General features: G+C 39.4%; 1 protein-coding gene across 3 annotated transcripts; it reads right to left on the bottom strand.

The window, feature by feature from the left end:
* Positions 1–435: 435 nt before the first annotated feature.
* Positions 436–19,612, bottom strand: TMEM196 (transmembrane protein 196). Of its 3 annotated transcripts, XM_010577620.1 has the most exons (5): positions 19,352–19,585; positions 7,601–7,657; positions 5,527–5,781; positions 3,591–3,664; positions 436–1,289 (listed from the first exon to the last, which is right to left on the bottom strand). In XM_010577620.1, exons 1-5 carry the CDS (start codon positions 19,508–19,510, stop codon positions 1,283–1,285), a joined length of 552 nt encoding a protein of 183 aa, XP_010575922.1. In that variant the 5' UTR covers positions 19,511–19,585; the 3' UTR covers positions 436–1,282. The 3 variants fall into 3 exon arrangements, with proteins under 3 accessions (XP_010575922.1, XP_010575923.1, XP_010575924.1); XM_010577621.1 differs by lacking the exon at positions 3,591–3,664 and having other exon boundaries at positions 19,346–19,612; XM_010577622.1 differs by lacking the exon at positions 3,591–3,664 and having other exon boundaries at positions 19,364–19,510.

Here is a 19,612-nt window from a genome sequence, read left to right as displayed (position 1 = left end):
TGCCTACATCTCAAACTCATGTTGAAGTGCTGGGCTTCACAGCACAGTGATAGACTCATTATGTAATAATGAATGATTTTATATGCATATTTTATATGAATATTATGCTGTATATGTTCTGTTACAGATTACATCTTCCATTTTTCATGGCTATATGAGCCAGTAGGTCTTATGATAAAGTTTGGGGTCAGTTAAAACTGCTGCCTTAACATACACACTGCTTTAACAGACCCCAAATTATTGTGGGTGTGCAGAATTCCCAGTGTGTTCTGACCTTGACCATGCCTCTGTTCAGCATTCGTTTTTCTCCTTTCTGAGCTTGGTTCACCCCTTTAAGAACCTTTCAAAGTGTTGTGCAAAACTGCAAGCGTGATGGTTCAGCTTTGCAAGATCTCTCTAACAAGAAAAAACTCCAAAATATCTCTCTAAAATCTCTGGCTTAGATTTAATTTTATTTGTCATCTTTTATGAACAAATTACGAAATATACTTCATCCACAAATTGGAAATATTTACAATTTCTTTACAACAAGGCATTGTTGAGGTTTTGATTTATGGCGTTCTTAGAGCATTCTGTCTTTCAAAACAAAGACATTGGTGGTGTTTTCAGCACACTGTTCATTTACACTCTGAATGTGAAATGGGAGCCTTTTGGAAGAGTAATTTGCGCTCTCTTTTGATATGATCTACTGGGAAAAGTGAGGCTGGATGCATTTGCAGTGTGGGGAGGGGGACTGTGCAGATGCATTGCTGGTACCATGCCACATGACATGAAGCCATCATATTACACCAGATGCTGCTAAGTGGGGAGGAGAAAAAAATTCCCCTCAGCCATCCTTCCTCTGCCCTCTTCTCTTCTCTTTAGGAATCCTGTGACCAGGCTAAATGTGGTCCAGTTTAATTATTTTTTTCTGGTTTTTGCATCTTCATGAGAAGAAGAGTCTTGAGAAGTCTATTTCAAATACTGTTACAATTCTGAAAAGTTATTCAGACAAAAAAAACCAAAAGAGAGTAGCCAGGAAGTGAATAAATATTGTATATCCGCAAAATGTTTAGAAGACAAGTTTTGAACATGTCGCTAAGAGGGAGATGCAACTGTGCTGTTCTGCAGTTGTGACATTTGAGCCATAAAAGCTAAGATAGTTCCATTTTCTCAGTTTCTTGGAGTCTATTTTTTTCCTGAAGAAAATTCTAAAACTTCTTCTTTCCATGACTTTTTAAAATCTCTTAATATACGCTTCCATTATAAATCAAGTGTGGGCCACCATTGCTTAGGTTGTCTGTCATTTCCTAGAACAAGAATAGAAAACACTGATTAAAATTACAATTATTTTATGGTATTTGAAATTCAATTAACTAAGGTTGTAATAAAAATTTAACAAACTCTGAATTGCAAACATTCAGAAAAACTCTACATTTTTTTATTTGGCTTGATAAACCTCACTAAAAAAAAAGAAATTGCATTTCTTCCTACGTAAATTAAGTACATTTGAAAGCTGATAGACTCATTGATACTGATTGAGTTGGACATTACTCTCAGACAACATATATAGCATTGATGGCATCTCTGCAAATTTTGTGACATTGTCCTTTGAAAGTGCATCAACTCAAGCTTTTGTGGTAATCTACAAAGGAACAAGATGGTAATTAAATCTTTGTTTCCATTCAAACCTTTTTCTGTGCTGACATGCTACAAACAGATACCATTTGATGCTAGCTGGGATAGACATTTGGGAAGTAGGCCTAGATCCAAACAGAACGTAAGGGTTTTGACTGCTTGCCTTGGGATGGGACTGATTTTGGTTTTCCCTTAATATGCCAGACTACAGTTTTTAGCAGTTCAGCAATTGCTACTCAAGTGGCAGATGAGTCATCCTGGAGTAAACTGACCTGATCATGAGTCAGAATCCTAAAGTACCTAAACCAAGATTTGTCTGGAGTTAGATTTTCTAATTCTCAAATTGCAATCCAAACTATACCTACTTAGCAGCTGTCTAAACCTGGAGATGGCTACATTAATTAAGCAGTTCTCTGACCTTCACAGCTGCAAAGCCACATAGGTTTATGCTCAGAATGGCCTTATTCTGAGCAGTCCTAGGCCTATTTCATGCCAAATTGAATCCAGGAGCAGAAGTGAAGTGACCTGCTGCTTATGTCCAGTGACAGATCCCAGAGAACATCCAGCTATGCCAAGAGGAATGGGCACACATAAAAATGCAGTGTGGGCAATTCTTTTTTAAAATTTAGGTAGAGGTGTCACTGTTAGGCTAGTTCTAAAATATTTGCAGAAAAACCAGAAGCTCTTCTCTGCATGGAAAGATTAAATTCACCTCTTCTACCCCCTAGTTACACTTTGGAGAAAATGTGGAAGGAAAGGGATTTGTTTGTCCCCCTTCTTGTGGAAATTTCTATGAAGAAAGAAAAGGAAGATTCATTGGGCTAAACAGAGAAAGACAGAAAGAGTGAGCCTGACTCTATAACATAGTAGCTGACATTCTTGGTAGAGAGAAGAAAATTCTGGGACCTGGTCTTTATTCCTAGTCTGACTCTTTCTCTCTCTTCTTTTAATCCACAATATTTGATTTATAAATAGTTTGCGAGGCAGAGACCAGAACTCAGAGTGCCTCCTCTTTCAGGTATTACTAGCTACATTTTAAAGTAGATCACAAGACAATTGTTCCCTGCACAGTTTTTCAAAGAAAGGATATCCTATTTCTCTCTACAAAGTAAACTTAGAACCACCAAACCAAGTAGCCTTGCCAATTAATACTCCTGAATCGAGCGTGAGCTTCAGAGAAAATAAGGTGTGTAAACTTACTGAATTTTGAGCGTTTTCTACTACCCAGCTCTCCATTTGGCAGGTGATGGTGTTGGATGCTTTTGTATGGTGCCTTATTCTCCTCATATACTGAGGAGGAACAGGCATGCCTAACGCTGGACTCTGGATCCCAGTCTGGGGGTTGTCTGCTCTGAAACAAAGCGCTACATTTTGCCTGTTTGTAGGTGCCTAAACCCTTTGTTGGATCTACGCTGAAGATATCAGTCAGCTGGGAAAGGGACCAAGAATACTAAAGACATTTAATATTAACTATCAGTCAGCCACAGGTAATGATCTGTCAGAAGGCTACTCATGAGTGAGTGTAAATTTCCTTTTGTCAGCTTTATCACTTGAATCACTGCAGACATCAGCTATTGGAATATCATCATAGTTTCAGAAAACATTGAAAACCATTTATTTTCCCCAATATTTCTATTTTCAAAAATAAAAGTATTAATAAATTAAAAAATGTTGCTGAATTCAAGAAATGAAGGAGCACACAGATTAGAAGCAGAGTGAGTCAATGGTGGCAACATCCAAATAGGAGCATTTGGATGTCTATAACTAGGGTGAATATTTTAAATACTCAACTTACTTCCAGATTGCAGCGTTCACCACGTAGAATTATGTCACTACCTGGAAGCACCATTCCTGACTCAGAGTGACATCACAGCATCAGCCAACTTTGATTAGCTGAAACTATGACTTCCTCTTAGAGGTGGCCCTTCCTGAAGTGACATAACAACATGGTAGCTCCCTAGTGTTCAGCGTACCTTGGAGGTAACTCTGGTGTCGGGGGAACCACCGGGCAGCTGGGCAGGTCGGTTATTTCAATACCCCTCAATCTCTAATATAAATATAACAATTATACAATAAATATAGCACAAAAATGCACATGCAGTACATGTCTATATTACTGTATGTCAGTATAAATATACAAAATAGTCTCATATATATGAAACACTTTAAAGCTATTTTCTAAATCAGGGCCTAATTTAATGTAAGCTTTTCAGTAGCCTTCATTATTTTTTAGGGGCATGCCTTGAGCTAATGTACTGCCAGCGTCAGGTAGTCCACAGGCTGTAGGTCTAAGAAGTCCCAGATCAGACCATCTATGCATGCATACCTGATTCTACAACACACATGCAGGGAGTCCACCATCGGCGGGGCACATCCCACATTCGCTGAGCATGTGCAATAGGGTTGCTCTGCACATGCATCATGGCCCCTCACCCAAGATAAGTGGGCATCTGACAGTACTCACTGCTAAGTCTGTAAAAGCTCAGTAGGTCAACAGGCCAGGAAAGGAGGCAGTGAACTACTGCTACACATGGTCATCTTCAGCCCAAACCAGTTGATAGGGTTGAAAGGTGTTTGTATTTTGAAAGGTTTTCCTTCCCAGGTCATCTCTTCTTTCAAATGGGCTTCATCTTTGTCCTTGATGAGGCAAGAGCCTCTTTGACAGGCAAGATCTAGCCTACCATCTGCAAGACCATGCTCATACTTGCCTACATAGCTCATCAGAATTCTGCTTCATTTTAAAATGAGAGGGAGAAATGTATCTCTTCTCTTGATTTTATCACCCTGCTTCATGTTACTGTTGTAACCTGTATTATTTAACTTTTTAAAACACATTTCAAACGTAGTCTAAGGTGAATTCAGTCTATATTTCTACTTGGAGTCTCATCTCAGTTAAGAAACTAAAGAATAGTGACAAGTAATTTTTACTTAATGGACAATTAACTGCTATATCATGTTTTGTCAGGGAATCTGAAAACATTCTACAGTCTGAGTGAATTAATCCTCGCTCTGCTGTTCAGAGGTCTCAGTAGATATGGTACAGACTGTTGAACTTTTAGAGTTGCAATGCGAACTTGCACATGGAGCTTTAGGTGGGCAGTCCACTTGACTTTTGTTCCTTTCTCTACTCATTTCTCAAATGAAAGACATTGGATATGAAGTCCAAATGTAAAGCGCAGGATGCCAGTGAACATTTTACTCCTCAAATGTTAATCAGATCTGTAAATCCCATGCTGATTTCAAGAATTCTATTCAATTAATTCTTTTGGCCCTATGTGCTCATCTGCAGGAGCTTAAGTTTTGGCACCTAAACATAGACCTAGATGCCTTGTTAAGCTTCCTTTTAACAGAGAAAGGCAGTAAATGCTCAGTGCTGCAGCAAATCAGACCAGTTTCATTTAGGTGTCTAAATATGGCCTTAGGTGCTTAGCTTTAGTCATCTAGGTTTGTGAACTGTGGCTTTTGTGTTTAAATAACCTACTTTATAGGCTGAGTACTTGGGAGAGGAAGAAATTGATTAAATCCTGGAAGCATGCAATGATGTGGTTACAGAAAGCATTCTGTGCCTTTTCATAGTACAATACATGATAATCCATATTAATAAGGCTTCCAATTATTTATGAAGTGCTATATTTAGCAGCTAAGCCCCTGAATAGCTATACAATGGAATTATGTTGAAAATGGATGTACTTCATTGAAATGGATGTACTGCAAATATACAGTACCTAAAAATAGCTCAATATAATGCAACATAATAAAGCGTACACAGAATGGCAGCATTTCATTTCCCAGAAGCTCTTTCTCATATAAAACTGAAAACTGAATACATCTCTTGCCAACTGTAAACATTAACACATACAGTAGCATTTTAGGAGAAGCAGAACAAATAAGAGAGGACACACAACTCACTTTTTCTGCCATTTCATGGGAGTGATGCAATGAATGTTCTCTTTCTGAGAACATTCGCCTTTGTTCATAGCTGGCTAGCCGACAAGTGAGCCATGAAGAAAGGGTGCAACCACCAATTCCAATGCATGCAAGAGACATGGAGGCAAGGTGCAAAGAATAGAGGGCAGACGACTTCTTTGTCAGAGCACGAAGAAATTGGAAATTTAAGATTCCTCCGATTAGTCCACAGATGCAACAGGCAGAAAAAAGTATCATCTGTCAGGAAAGACAAGAGATGTTATGTCACAGTAACATTTTTCAGAGACAGACTCATTCATATAAAAAATGAGACTAACCATAGTTCAATGCTTCCATAGCATCATGGAATACAAAACACTGCACAGACACTAATTTTTAACTCTCTCAGCTCCCACAGAGCTCCAAGGGAATACAATACCTTCTGGCGTACAAGAGTTAAGACTGATGTTGCATGTAAGATCAAGTTGGGTAGAACGAGTTGGTCATGTTAAAAGCTAGTCAATGGAAGAACTACTAGGACACAAATCTTCTGATTTGCGGCATTTTACTTAAAACAGTAACATGACAGTATATGTTGTAATTTTCTATTGTGCAGTTTCTCACCACTCCTCAGGAGTGAACGCCTCATATTTGCAGTGAATCTCTCTTGCTTTGTGTGCCCTCTGACTCTGTCTCCTGTTCAATTCTAGTTTGTTCAGTCAGACAGCAGTTTGGAGGCATTCTACAGCTTTTGTGGGGACTTCGAAAGTGTTCAAGGTGAATGTGCTGGACAAAGAAGCAAGAGAAACAACAAAGAAATCTGTGATGCAGCTCTACAGGTCAGTGTGGTGACTATGTGTTTGTTTGTTTGTTTGTTTTTAACTTGGTTAAAATATTTCTGGGAACTTTAGAAGGATGTGAAACAGGCTGCAATTAATGAGACGTTTGAAGACCTCCTATCAGTTTAATCACAAAGATGCCACCCTGATTCAGGATGTCCTTGAACCACAAATGGCTCGGGGGCAAAAGACATTATTATGAAGACACTGCTAAATTATTGTCTTATTCACTTCCCTTGATATTGCTGGTTTGTCAGATGTTGACCTAGATGGGCCTTTGATGTTACTCAGTACGGCTTTGCATATGTACTTATCTACTGTGGTAAAAACAATTTATGGAGCCTTACAGACCACTTCTGTACACATGATGAGAATTTCATCATCAGGAATGTGGCATTCAGGCTATATGATGCAGTCCACTGGGAACTGACTGTTCTATGAGACCACCAGAACAGACAACTTTTAGAAACTGATTATGCTCCATATGCTTTAAGAAATGAGACTGTAATTGTAACAGGGTTTAGGATAGCTCATTGATATTCAACAATAATCTGAGAGATATCTTGAGTCCCTTCACACTTATGTGACTTCCATCTGTATATGGCAGAATAATCAAGCTGACAGAAAATTAAGCCAGACATTATCACTTACAATTGGATCATGTCTTGAACATGAAGTTCTGCTACGACTTGAGTAGTAATAACACCATTTTGCTGCAGTCAGAAAAATGGCTGTACTTCTGATTCTTAGAAGAGACAGAAAACATCCTCCATCACTTTAAAACTGGCTTATACATGATTCTGATTGCAAAAAGAACTTATTAAAACAGTGAACAGCTATGATATCTAGAATCAAACTTGGTCAGCAGCCTCATTGACGTGGCAGCCCAGTGTTTGTTTTCGAAGGAGAGAAGACACAATCCACTGACATTATTGGGGAACTTTTTATTGACTTGGCATAAATTTTTGTCAAGAGGTTTTCCATCCAAATTTATCCAGGCAGGGATGAACAGGGATGCATGGCTTAAATAGATATGACCTAAGTAGGCCATTTCAGAACTGCCTTGTTTTACTTGATTAACCCAAAGTGCTGATTGCTTTTTTGGACTGACTTGCAATGATTTTTACTGACTTTTTATCAGAAACACTTGGACACAGAAAGACCCCAATAAGGAGTTTAAGTTAGATAAGTATGCCTTTCCAATACTTATGTATTATATATGCAGTGGAAAAACTTACAACAAGTCCAGATTTCTTTTTGGCACACAATATTCCACATATGCCACAAAGCAGAAACTGCAAAGACAAAAAAAAACCCACAATTATTTTATCATTTAAGGTCTCAAGTTTAAATCCTGCTGTGTTGCTGTAGTTGTGACCACAACAGTAGGTTAGGCAATGGTTACAATTGTCATCATTTTTATCACAGACCTTATCTTTCAGGAAGTTATAACTCAGCCATAAGCATGCTTATCCAAGAAGAAGAAACTGGAATGAGAGGTCAGACTGAGGATGACTACTCATAAAAAAAAAAGAAAAAAAATAATCCTACTTTTAAGCTGCTTGGGTAAACAAAACATTAAGCATAGCTTGGGTAAACAAAACATGAAAAAAAGCCCTAATGTTGCAAGCAAAAGAGGCCTTTTTACTCTTTACTTTTTTTCCTCAGCAAAATTTAGCAAGGTAGTAGTCAGTGGTCCAAATCATCTACTTTCAAGCATCGCTGAGGTACTTAATGCCCTGATCCTACTCTCTGAACCACTGGGGGATCATACATGGATTGTTGTCCTCAAGACAGTGGAACTCTGGGCAAGAATGCAATTCAGTCACCTCCGTGGGTGCAGCTGTAAATACATCTGTTGGAGTAGCTACACTGAGCATGCAGGAAAATCTGTTTCAGATTCTAGATAGCCCACTTTGCAAGAGAGAACATGAAGGTATCTGTACTTTTTTCATTTAGTTCCCTTTCACAAACTGATCTGCTAATTGTCACATCATGCATTAGGTAACAACTAATTAACAACACCAGGAACACCCCCTACCAGCTGATATGAATAGATGTTGATGCTTTTTAGTGACCTGCATCAAAGACTGATGACGTTCTCTGATGTCTCTCTTTTCTCCTGCAAAAAAGTTGAACCAGGGAAATGGTGAATAGACCCTGAGGGAGCAGTCGTGGTAGGAACTACAACAGTTGTATGAAAGCAATAGAGCTTTCTCCAGGTGTTTGTAATACTATCAAAAGATTTCTTTGATACCTCCGATACCTCATAAACTCCTTTATTAAGAAATCTATGCTGCTTATTTTCAGTAAAGCTAACCCTACACCGCTATTGGGAAGTAATTCAGTAGTTTTAAAACTGGGTTTTTCCACATCCTTTTTGCACTGAGATGGTATTCCTAGCAAAAAGCTCTGCTTGACCTTGATTTAGGATTAAATCACAGAACAGATCTGGCTGTTACATAAGAAATGGGAAAAAAAGACCCAAACCAAACAAAAAAAACACCCTAGTTTCTATACAGCATTCAGGGTCCGTGTACCATATTTCATGTACATCTCATTTACCCTCCAAAATTTTGCAGCTTCAGTATCAGTTGAGGAGGTGCTTTAATACATAGTTTATCTCCCTCCAACTAAAGCAGGTCATACATATAGCTAAGCATAAGCCTTGAGATGTATTTTTATTCTGAGTTAGGACCATTGAATCAGTTCCCCACAATGAATATGGTTAAATTTTGTATATTATTAACCTCTACACTAAGCATGGGATGTGGACTTAATACCAATCAGATTATGGAAAGGGCTGGGTCATGTAGACCATGGAGCTGAATGCCTCATGACATACTAAGACATACAACTGGTAATTGCTACTAGAGCTCATCCATTGGCATAACAATCGAAAAACCAATGGGTAGGGCTCCTTCTGCCCCTTTCCTACAGGCAGAGGAGATTGCAGCTCAGAACTCACACACCTGCCTTTTAAGTTTTCACTCAAGCTTTCTGTGAAGTTTTGGAATTTCACTCCAAGTCCTGTCATTGCAGATTGCCTTCAGCTGAAGGCATGCTTCAGCTCTTCACATGTAGTGTTTTGTATTTCTCAAAATTAATGCAGAAACCTCAAAAAAAGAATCACTGTAATTAAGTTCTACTCAGTCAGATTTGATAAAGCAGATTAATAATATAATTTTTCTCTGTAATGTTTGAATAGAATTGAAAGGAAAATTTTGTATAAAGAAAAATTCATGAGTTCTGGAAAGCTTACAGAAAGAATCTGGAAGATACCATCAAAGATAGTTTCAACTTGTAACAAGTGTATGTTAGCTAGTTTAAAAAGCTGGGGGGTTGATAATATACCTTCAAAGCTGAAAGAATAGGTCACCCATTTTTTCAAGAATGCTTTAATTCTGCTCCTGTTAGAGTCAATGGATTTTTTTTTTACCATTGATTTCAATTGAAGAAGACTTTCTATTTCCATTGTACAGTCTTTGCTAGCCAGAAGGGAATGCAATGAACAAGTTAAATTAACCTTGCAAATGACCAAAGAAGCAACAAGTAAATTACAGATTCACTCAGCATTAGAACCTACCAGTTTGGGCAGTTCTGCTGTTCTTTACTGTTTTTCAAGGACAGGACACACACCCTTTCAAACTACATTTATGTAGTGCCATATACATATATATTACCTAATGTATTTCCCAGTGGAAATCCAAAGAATAGTGAATGAGCTATCAGCCATCCCTAAGGTACTGGCCCCTCAAAAACAAGGGGTGACTACTGTACTCCATAGTTGTTAAAGTATCTGAGGGACTACCTGGAGTAAAGACCTGGATGCAAGCGATGAATGTACATTAAGTAAGTTTGCCGATGATACTAAACTAGGAGGAGCTATGGACTCCCTTGAGGGTAGAGAGGCCTTACAGAAAGATCTAGATAGTCTAGAGAGCTGGGCAATCACCAATCACATGAAATTTAACAAGAGCAAGTGCTGGATTCTGCACCTAGGACGAGGTAATCCTGGTTATATATAAATATTGGGGGACAAGAGGCTGGAGAGCAGCCCCATGGAAAGAGATCTGGGGGTCTGGCTTGATGGCAAGTTGAATATGAGTCAACAGTGTGCCCTGGCAGCCAAAAGGGCCAACCATGTCCTGGGGTGCATCAAGCACAGCATAGCCAGCTGGTTGAGGGAGTTGATTGTCCCACTCTACACTGCACTAGTGCAGCCCCACCTAAAGTACTGTGTGCAGTTTTGGGTGCCTCAATATAAGAAGGACATCAAACTGTTAGAGTGTGTCCAGAGGAAGGTGACCAAGGTGGTGAAAGGTCTCGAGGGCAAGACGTACGAGCAGTGGCTGAGGTCACTTGGTTTGTTCAGCTTGGAGAAGAGAAGGCTGAGGGTGACCTCATCGCAGCCTACAACTTCCTCAAGGAGGGCAGTGGAGGGGGAGGTACAGATCTCCTGTCTCTGGTGACCAGCGATAGGACACATGGAAATGGTATGAAGCTGCGTCAGGGGAAGTTCAGATTAGACATTAGGAAAAGATTCTTCCTTGAGAGGGTGGTCAGTCACTGGAACAGCGTCCCCAGGGAAGTGGTCATGGCACTAAGCCTGTCAGAGTTCAAGGGGTGTCTGGATGATGCTCTTAGTCATATGGTTTATTTTTAAGTAGTCCTGCAAGGAGCAGGGAGTTGGACTCAATGATCCTTATGGGTTCCTTCCAACTTGAGATATTCTATGATTCTATGATGATATTGTATTGTGTCAGGGTCCATATGTGTACTCTGTATGTATTTTCTCTCTCTGTACATCTACAATATTTATACATATATGCAAGGAATAAGGTGTCCTGTAGTTAAAGAACTCAACAGGAAACTAACTGAAATTATTCTAGTCTGTTCTATTCTATTCTAACTCAGAGGAGTTGGGTATTCCTGGTTCTTCCACGTTCTTCTGTGTTAGCTTGAGAAGGTCATGCCAAAGTTTTATAATCTGTGTGACTATGAGACAAACAAGTGGTGAATCTGAATGCACTAGTGTGCCTGAACATGTTAAAAACCTTGGAAGAAAAGCACTTGGACAGTAGCAAAAGATTAATATTATTTGGGTGGTTTTTTTAGATGTCAGTGTGTTACATTCACAGAGAAAAGGCTTGCCCAAAACCCAGTATGGTTATTTATTTATGACAGCAGGCATTTTGCTGTTAAAACTAATGGATGAATTTGAGCCACAGTGTCAGGCAATTAAACCTCGTGCAAAGCTTTGAAAATGATCAGCCAAGTTTACCACTCTCTTCTGAGGCTACAGAGGCTTCTGATTCACTGGAAGCAGTGGAAACCTGCTTTACAGAAAGAATATTAACAATACCTGGGGCTCAGGAACATGGCTCATGCAGTGTTGCCTTAGCCAGGCTTCTCAATGTGGAGATCTCTAGAAAGGTTAGGAAGTTAGTGGGACATTATGTGAATGATTCCGATCATTGCTTTTTTTGATAGAATAGCTAGGGACTCGGGGATTTTTTTTGTTGATGCTATAGTAATTTCCTGTAAAATTTTTGATGTCTCAGTGTTGTGATCAGCAGTAGTGAAAAGTAGATGGGAGAAACTACACTAGCTCTTTGTACCAGAAAAAGGATGTGAGTACAAATCAGACTCAAAAGGAACTTCCTATGTTTGTTCCTGTTTGTCTTTTAATTTTGAACTATTCTATTTTATCATACTGCCAACTGGAATACAGCCACCAGAGGCTCTGTTGTCTTGCCACTCTCTGTCTATTCTTGGCTACCCTGAAAGACTTCATCTTCATGTCACTATGTCATACCAGTTAAACTTGGCTTGTAACTGTTGAGCTACTCTGGACTACAGTTTACTCATGACTAACTAATACTGTCATGGTGAGGACTTGCTCTTTTCTATTTGATCATTGATTATCCTCAGTTGATTTTTACCAACCTCTTGGACTCTTTAAATGTAGTTACATTTTCTAACCATGCCAAACCTGAAGTAAGTTAAGGTCAACACACTTACACTGAAAATACAATAAATCAGGAGTGGAAAAGAAATGTATCATTGAATATAAGCTCCTTATAAGGAATGATCAATTGTTGAAGTGTTCACAGTTCATGCCGAGAATAAGGCTAAAACATTTAATGGAGGATAAGCTAAATTAATAAGCCCTCCAAAATGCCCTGGGAGCTAGAGAAAGACCTTCAGCTGGGACTTGTTGAAACAGATGTTTCACTGTTGGACTTCTGTTTTAATTATTATTCATCAGAAAAATCATAAAAGGCTGAAAGATCCAAAATCTTACTTAAAAACCTACATAGATCACTACTTCCAACCAATTCCCAGTGCTTCTGGGGTTACTTTTGGTTGCGGACTTATTCATACCTCCTATGATACATGGTGTTTCACGTCAATACTAGTAGAGGAGGCAGGGATTGAATGTATCATCCAACGATAGATAGGGGCAGAACCACTCTTGGGTGATTGGTAAAAAGTCCAAAGAAAGGTACTACAAAGCACAAAAGCTACTTAGCGACTCAGTAGGCTGTGGGTGCCTCAGTCCCCCTCTCAGTGAAGATTTGCCAGGGACCTAGCAGAGTCAGAGTCCCTCTGACAGCACTAGTGTCATTGCAAGGTGATGCAGTAGTGTCTATTTGTCTGTGAAGACTTTGCCATTCACCCTGCAGCTGTGCCTGCTTATGTTCAATATGCATATTTGAAAATCTCTCTTTTGGTCTGTTGAACTTTGGAATAAAGAACCAAAGACCTCCCAGAAAAGGAGAATGTTTATTTTGAGCCTGCTTTAATTTACTTTATATTAAATATGGGTTTGAAACGAAACCTCAGATCCAAACACCCAGAAATTTTGGTAAGGAGACTGAAATCTCAATTTAGATTCAAGTTCTGTGGTTTGGATCCATCCCTATTTCATATTTCCTGGAACAAAAGACTTGGCCTCTTTCACTTTCTCCTGGAAAAAGGGGGCTTTCTTACTGGTAGTCTGAAAAAAAAGATTCAGTTTTAGTTGTATCTGCAGAGAGCCAAAGATTTGTTGGTTTCCATGCAGAAGAAAAGGAACTATTTTTATTTTATATATTGAAGCTAAGAAACCTTTCTTTCTTCTGTTTTGAGGAGGCAAAAACAATAGTGAGTGTAATTCCATTGAGAAAATGAAAACTATCTATGGAAAAATCTTTCTGGAGAGAGGCTGAAGAAGATAGTGGAGAAAACCTGTTGAATATAAGGACTGCTTGATCCCTAGTTATTGTTCATGACAAAGAAGCAGCCTAAACTACATACACTCTGCGGAAAGCCCTCCCATGTTCTGGGTCATCCATATGTATCTGATGAAATAGAGGAAGGGAAATTATTCCAAATTTGAATACAGCACAGTGAAAATGCAAGCATATCATACCTATTCAAATAAACCTCTGCTTGGAAGAATAAACCATCAAGACAGAATCAACAGCTTCCCTTCGGTCTACTCTTATCAGGTGGTAAACCACAAAATCTGTTTTACACTAAAACTGTATAAACATGTGACTGCCATAAGAATACCCAGAAATGTGAAATTATTAATGCCTAGAAAAGGCCATTGTATTTAATAATCTCATTGCTTCAACTCCATCCAAATGAGAAAAAAGCTGAAATCCCTAATGGATGAACTGAGCAGACAAGGTATCTCTTAACTGTAACTCTTCTTCAAAGCAGTATTTCAGGACAAGGATTAAGTTTTCTTAGTGCATCCATAAAGGGCACAGAATCCACTCATGAAAACAAAGGCATCAAACTAGAAAAAAATGACAATGGGCAAAAAAAAGCAAGACTAGGTGGTAGGTTTGCCTGTTACCTCCATAAAGAAACACAATAAACTTTGCAAAAGGGGGATGGAAACTTCTAAGGGTGGTGGTGTCCCATGCAAAGGGTTGCGGGGAGAGGAATGTCTAGCTGGCTACAAGTCATCCAGATGCAGAACCAGAAGTAACAGCACTGCCACAACCTAACCCTGTGTCCCACTGACTCTGTCATGCTGAACGGAGGGGCTTTGCTATTTGAAGTGAGACATAGTGTTAAAATGTGTCTAATCTGAGCTAATACCTTGATCTGGCAGTGTGCTGTTCGGTCATTTCAGCTCAGGTGCTGCTACAGTTCCCACTGATTCAAGCCATATTCAAGCAGTTTAAATTCTATCCCAGTCCCTGTGATTAGTGTTTTCATTCATTGGATTCTAGGCCTGCAGAGATGCTTTAAAAATAGGTAATAGTTTTTAGAAACACGCAAGGAAATTTAGAAGTGGGTCTCTGAAGTAATAAATTAAAGATTATTCCCTGCAGGTGAACTAAAGTCTTAGCAAAACATTTAAGCATATGTTTAAGTCAGTCTATATTCAACAGATCCTTTAAAATACAACCCAGCATCTACAAGTCCCCTTGGACAGACCGTCTTCCAGATTGGTTTAAGCTTTCTGGACCCTCTGAATGATAAAAAAAACCTACTGAAAGACTTCTCAGCTAGAGTGAATTGTTCTGTTTCCATGCAAGGCAAGAAGCTCCCACGCTTGGTACATCCTCCCTCATCCATAGGTACAGAACATACTTCTGGAGGGTCTGAATGATAAAGAAAACCTACTGAAAGACTTCTCAGCTGGTGTGAATACTCCTGGTTCCATGCAAGGCAAGAAGGTCCCACATTTCGTACATCTTCCCTCATCTATAGGTACAGAACTCCCTCCACCTTCCACTGAGCTCACTGACAGTGCTGTGATCCATTTCATCAGGAGCAGGAGCCAGCCAGAAATATGGTCAGTTTGATGAAAATGCAATGCACATGTTAAAATAAAGTAGAATCACATCTGCATTTTGTCTGCATGCTAAACAATAATGTGAATTTTTTAGTGTTCTTTTGAAAAAAAAAAAAAAATCGTTTGACTGTTCTTTCCAAAGGAAACTTGGCAGCAGTAAAAACTAGATGTAAAATCTAATGTTTTAAAATTTTAGGCCACCAACATTGATTTAACAGTCTAAAATGATGTTCTTGCTCTGGGAGAGTTCCACACTGACTGTCCCTTTTTCTTTTCCTTCAAATCGTGGATAAAAAAAAGTCACTGAAATGAAATATTTCAAGTGCTATCTTGGAGCAAATTTCTGTAGCCAAACTATAAATGCAGATTTTTAATGCGCAGGAAGACTACCACTGTGCTAAAATCACAAATCATGGAAATAATTCTGCCCCTACAGACAGACAGACACACCAACCAACATCCAGAGAATGTATCTCTCTCAAATACATTTAGATATTTGTCTTTGTAAGGGAAAAAACTATTAATCTTGAGGGGCATAGCTGTAAGTGAATCATCAGGTATCTCTCTTGCATATGAAGATAGATGGCATATTTGACTAAAGATGTGGCTTTTGTCTCTCATTCTCTGTCTCTCTGAGAGGATCTCATTTATAGCAAGAATTTATTCATCACTACAGAATAAATGAGAATTAGAGCCATATACGTGTGTGTGTGTGTGAGAATATATAGTCACTACTCATAGTGCAGCAACCATTATGTTCTAAATATAGATGGGAAAGTAGGTGACCATTTAAAAAATATCTGTGAGTAGTTTTTGAATTATTATCTTCTGATTTTTTTTTTTTGTTTGTGCAAAAGCTTTTGCTATGGATGTTATCATTCTTGCTATGTTAGTGCTAGTGGTTCAGCATGCTCATTGATTGGATCATTTCTATAGTACGTCATATAACTGAACTGGAATGGTGGATTTCAGAAATATATCTCAGTTTCTGGAAAAAAGAAATCTGAGTGACACTGAGTACAGCCTGTGGAGTAGATTATACCAATACAGTCACAACAAACAGAAAGAAAATCCAGAAATCAACAACACGTTCACCTTAGATTCCTGACTGCCTTCTTTTTTTTTTTTTTTTTTTTTTTTTTTAATTTAGCAGCCATGGATATGATGTAAAATAAATTGGATAGTCATCTGAACATGCTCCAGATAATTTGAGAAGTCAGTCACACCTTCAGTTGTTTTCTTTTGGCTACTTTTTAAACTCTCACTATCTTAATCCAGCTCAACTCCAATGAGAACAAATTTAGAAACTGTTTTCTCATTTCCATGCATTTTTGATGCGGACATTATCTAGGCTTTCCATTTCTTCATTCTTGTCTACTCCACTTTCCCTGGCTTGCTTATACATAATGCAGGGCATGCAACGATCAGAGCACCTCAGCCCATGCTTAACTTCACTTGTACCTCTAATCCTACGGGTGGGATTCACATGCTTAAAGTTAGGTATGTTAGTAAATTATCTGGCTGAATGGAGACAGTGAACAGTAAGAACAACTCTTTTAAGAAGAAAGCTAATGTGCATCAAATGCAAAGCATCATAGGGAGGCGAGTATAGGAGATGAATGTGCATGATTTTAAGATGCCCAAATTTTAGGAATTCAGGTTAGGGTTTCCATGGTGATGCTATCTTCATCTACTTCCTTATGAACTTGAGCCTCTGCTGAGTTCCACCCACATAAAAGGATAGAACAGGGTCAAAAGCTTTCAGTATATTTCCAGGTAATTTACAGCAGGGGACATGACACTGTTCAACTTAACTCCAGTGTTTTGCATCCTAATGTGTCAAAGTATTAGTTTTTCCTTTAATGTCCCTTTCTTGTCCTTCATGTTCATTTCTCAAAGGGAAACCTTGATTCAAGAGTGTGAATCGGAAAAAAAGAATAACAAATTTTATGCAAGACATATTCTTTAATACAGGCAACATGAGCTCAGCATAAGATCCAGTGAGCAGAAAGGCATCTTATGCCATTTCTGCAGCAGGACAATTCTGAGGATTGTGCAAACAAACCTTTCTGCAGTTGTTTTAATTTGGACCTAGTTACCCATGGCCCTAAGCATCCTTGGAGGACAGTAGATCTCTGGCCGCTTTCTTGTCCTGTCGCACCTGCTAGTCCTCTAGTCAGAAGAACACAACCTATGAGACATTTGAACGGCTGGAGTGGTACAGAGACGGTGCCATAAAGGTGACAATTTAGACCAAAGATCTTTAGTTCAAGGCAAAGTAAGTAAGCCTTTAAAACCGTGTCACCCCACCCTGCATATCTCTGTGATTTCTCCTTTCCTCTACTACATGAAGCATAAGCTGTTTGCTTCCACTTTACAGTTTCTTTGTGGCCTCTCTCTGCCTACCCAACCTGCAGTTGTTTGCTCAGTTCCTAGCAGCTGATGCCTGTCTCTGCTGGCTTTGGTTGTGGGCATCCTTCACCCACTTGTTACATTTTCAAACAAGTCCCTTGGGGTTCCTTTCGATGCCTCTGCACCCACGTATGGGAAGAATTTCCTATAAACATCTGCAAAATCACTTCATTGTCCTCTGTCTTATTCCTCTCTAAAACTCTACCTATGAACAGCTTGAAATCAGCCAGACTGCTGCTGTGTTAATGCAACCACCTGTTATACCAATCAATTTTGGTCTGTTGTTTCTTTATACTCCCTTACATCCTTTTATCCTACATCTGTCTCTTGCTTTGATTGTAGGTCCTTCAAGCCATCAAGAAGATCTTAATCTATGGCTAGTACAAACTCTGGGGTAACAGAAACTGTCAAAATGAATGAGGCAGTTGTGCAGGAAATGTGCATTGTCATGAAATGGTATCAGCTGTGATAGCACTGTCACAAAATGCAATCACTGCATAAAATACTGATCTCACTGACTGGCCAAAACTCTTTGGTTTCAGTGAAACCCAGGATATTGCCCTCTGTCATTAAATCTTCAGATAGACACATGTTTTTGAGTAATCTTTTTTCTTCATCAGCAATGATCAGAAACCTCCCTCTTTGAAGTGATTTTGATTATATCATTACCTGTTGGCCACTGCCTTATCTTATCTGGTCTTCATTCTCATTTCTCACCTACCTGTTCTGCAGTGCAGAATTACGTGTGTGTTTATATACTGCCAAAAATATTTATGACTGTTGTCGATAATTAAAAATTATTGACAGTGGGAATATTACACAAAGCACTTTGTCAGAATGAATCTATAAATTACAGGAGGTTACGCTGATGAATAACCAAGAGTGTTTTGCATTTATCATCTTATCTCAAGCAAAGCAAACAATCCTTTTAGAAATACTGCTGTACAATCCAAGCTGGCGAAAACCAGCTTTGGAGTTCAAAAATGCCCACTCATGTTTAGGCTGAATACTCAATATTTCCTACTCTTTGTTTCATAAATATAAATAACCATTTGGAGGAAAATCCTTCCTAGAAACATGCATATCTCAAACTGAAAAAATAAGAAAGGTTTCTGAGAAGTGAGAAATGCTCTGTGATATGAACATGCTGCTTCTATTAACCCATTATTGGTGTTTGATTTTTTTGTTCATTTTACAAGAAGCTTGGGGTGCCCCAATCATGAGAACATATTTTTCCTTTTCCTTCCTATTTCCTCTTTCTCTTTTTCCTCCAAAAGCTCAGAACTCCGCTGTTGTACCCTTGACATTATTTTAAAACACCTTTTGACAGTCTTGCCATAAGGGACAGGGCTGTTCTTTTTTAAAAGCAAAACTCACAGTCAATTTAAAGATTGTAAGCTATGGCCCGTGTGCCACTCGAGGCATTGGGCTTTCCCAGGTGTGAGAATGGGTTCGCAGAAAGTTCAATTGTTCACAGCAAAATTGAAAAATGAAAAGGACCAAGAAAGAAGGGGTCTCCCCCACAACACACACATACATCTCTCCCCTCCGTGCCTCCCCCCTTGCCCCACGAGTATGCTGACCGTACCCCATGCACATCAGAAATGGACCCGGTGAGGCTCTCGGCGCAGCATGCACACGCGGAAGGGAGGGAAGGGAAGGGAAGGGAAGGAAAGGGAAGGGAAGGGAAAGGAAGGGAAGGGGATGCCTTCGCACGGTCTGATCATCACCATAAAGAGTTAAAGAGAGAGTGAAATGGCTAACGTACACACACCCCGCTCCATACCGGAGAAGAGTCTCCCAGCTGAGGTTTATGCTCTGTGAGGACCAGGCTGAAACTGACCGCCCCCACGGCCACGCTGGACACCCCTAACCCTATCTCCAGCACGGAGAGCACCAGGAGGCTCCCGATGATCTGGCTGCTGGTGCACATCCTCCCTCGGTCATCCTTCCTTCCCGCTCAGCCGGGGAAACCGCGCATCCTCCTTCTCCTCCGGCGCTCCCGCGGCCCTAAGTCGCCCCCAAACTTTTCTTC

This window comes from Haliaeetus leucocephalus, unplaced genomic scaffold (assembly GCF_000737465.1).
Source record: "Haliaeetus leucocephalus isolate CR32 unplaced genomic scaffold, Haliaeetus_leucocephalus-4.0 Scaffold566, whole genome shotgun sequence".
Classification (NCBI taxonomy): Eukaryota; Metazoa; Chordata; class Aves; order Accipitriformes; family Accipitridae; genus Haliaeetus; species Haliaeetus leucocephalus.
Note: the sequence above shows the minus strand (reverse complement) of the source record. Positions and strands in the feature narration are given on the sequence as shown.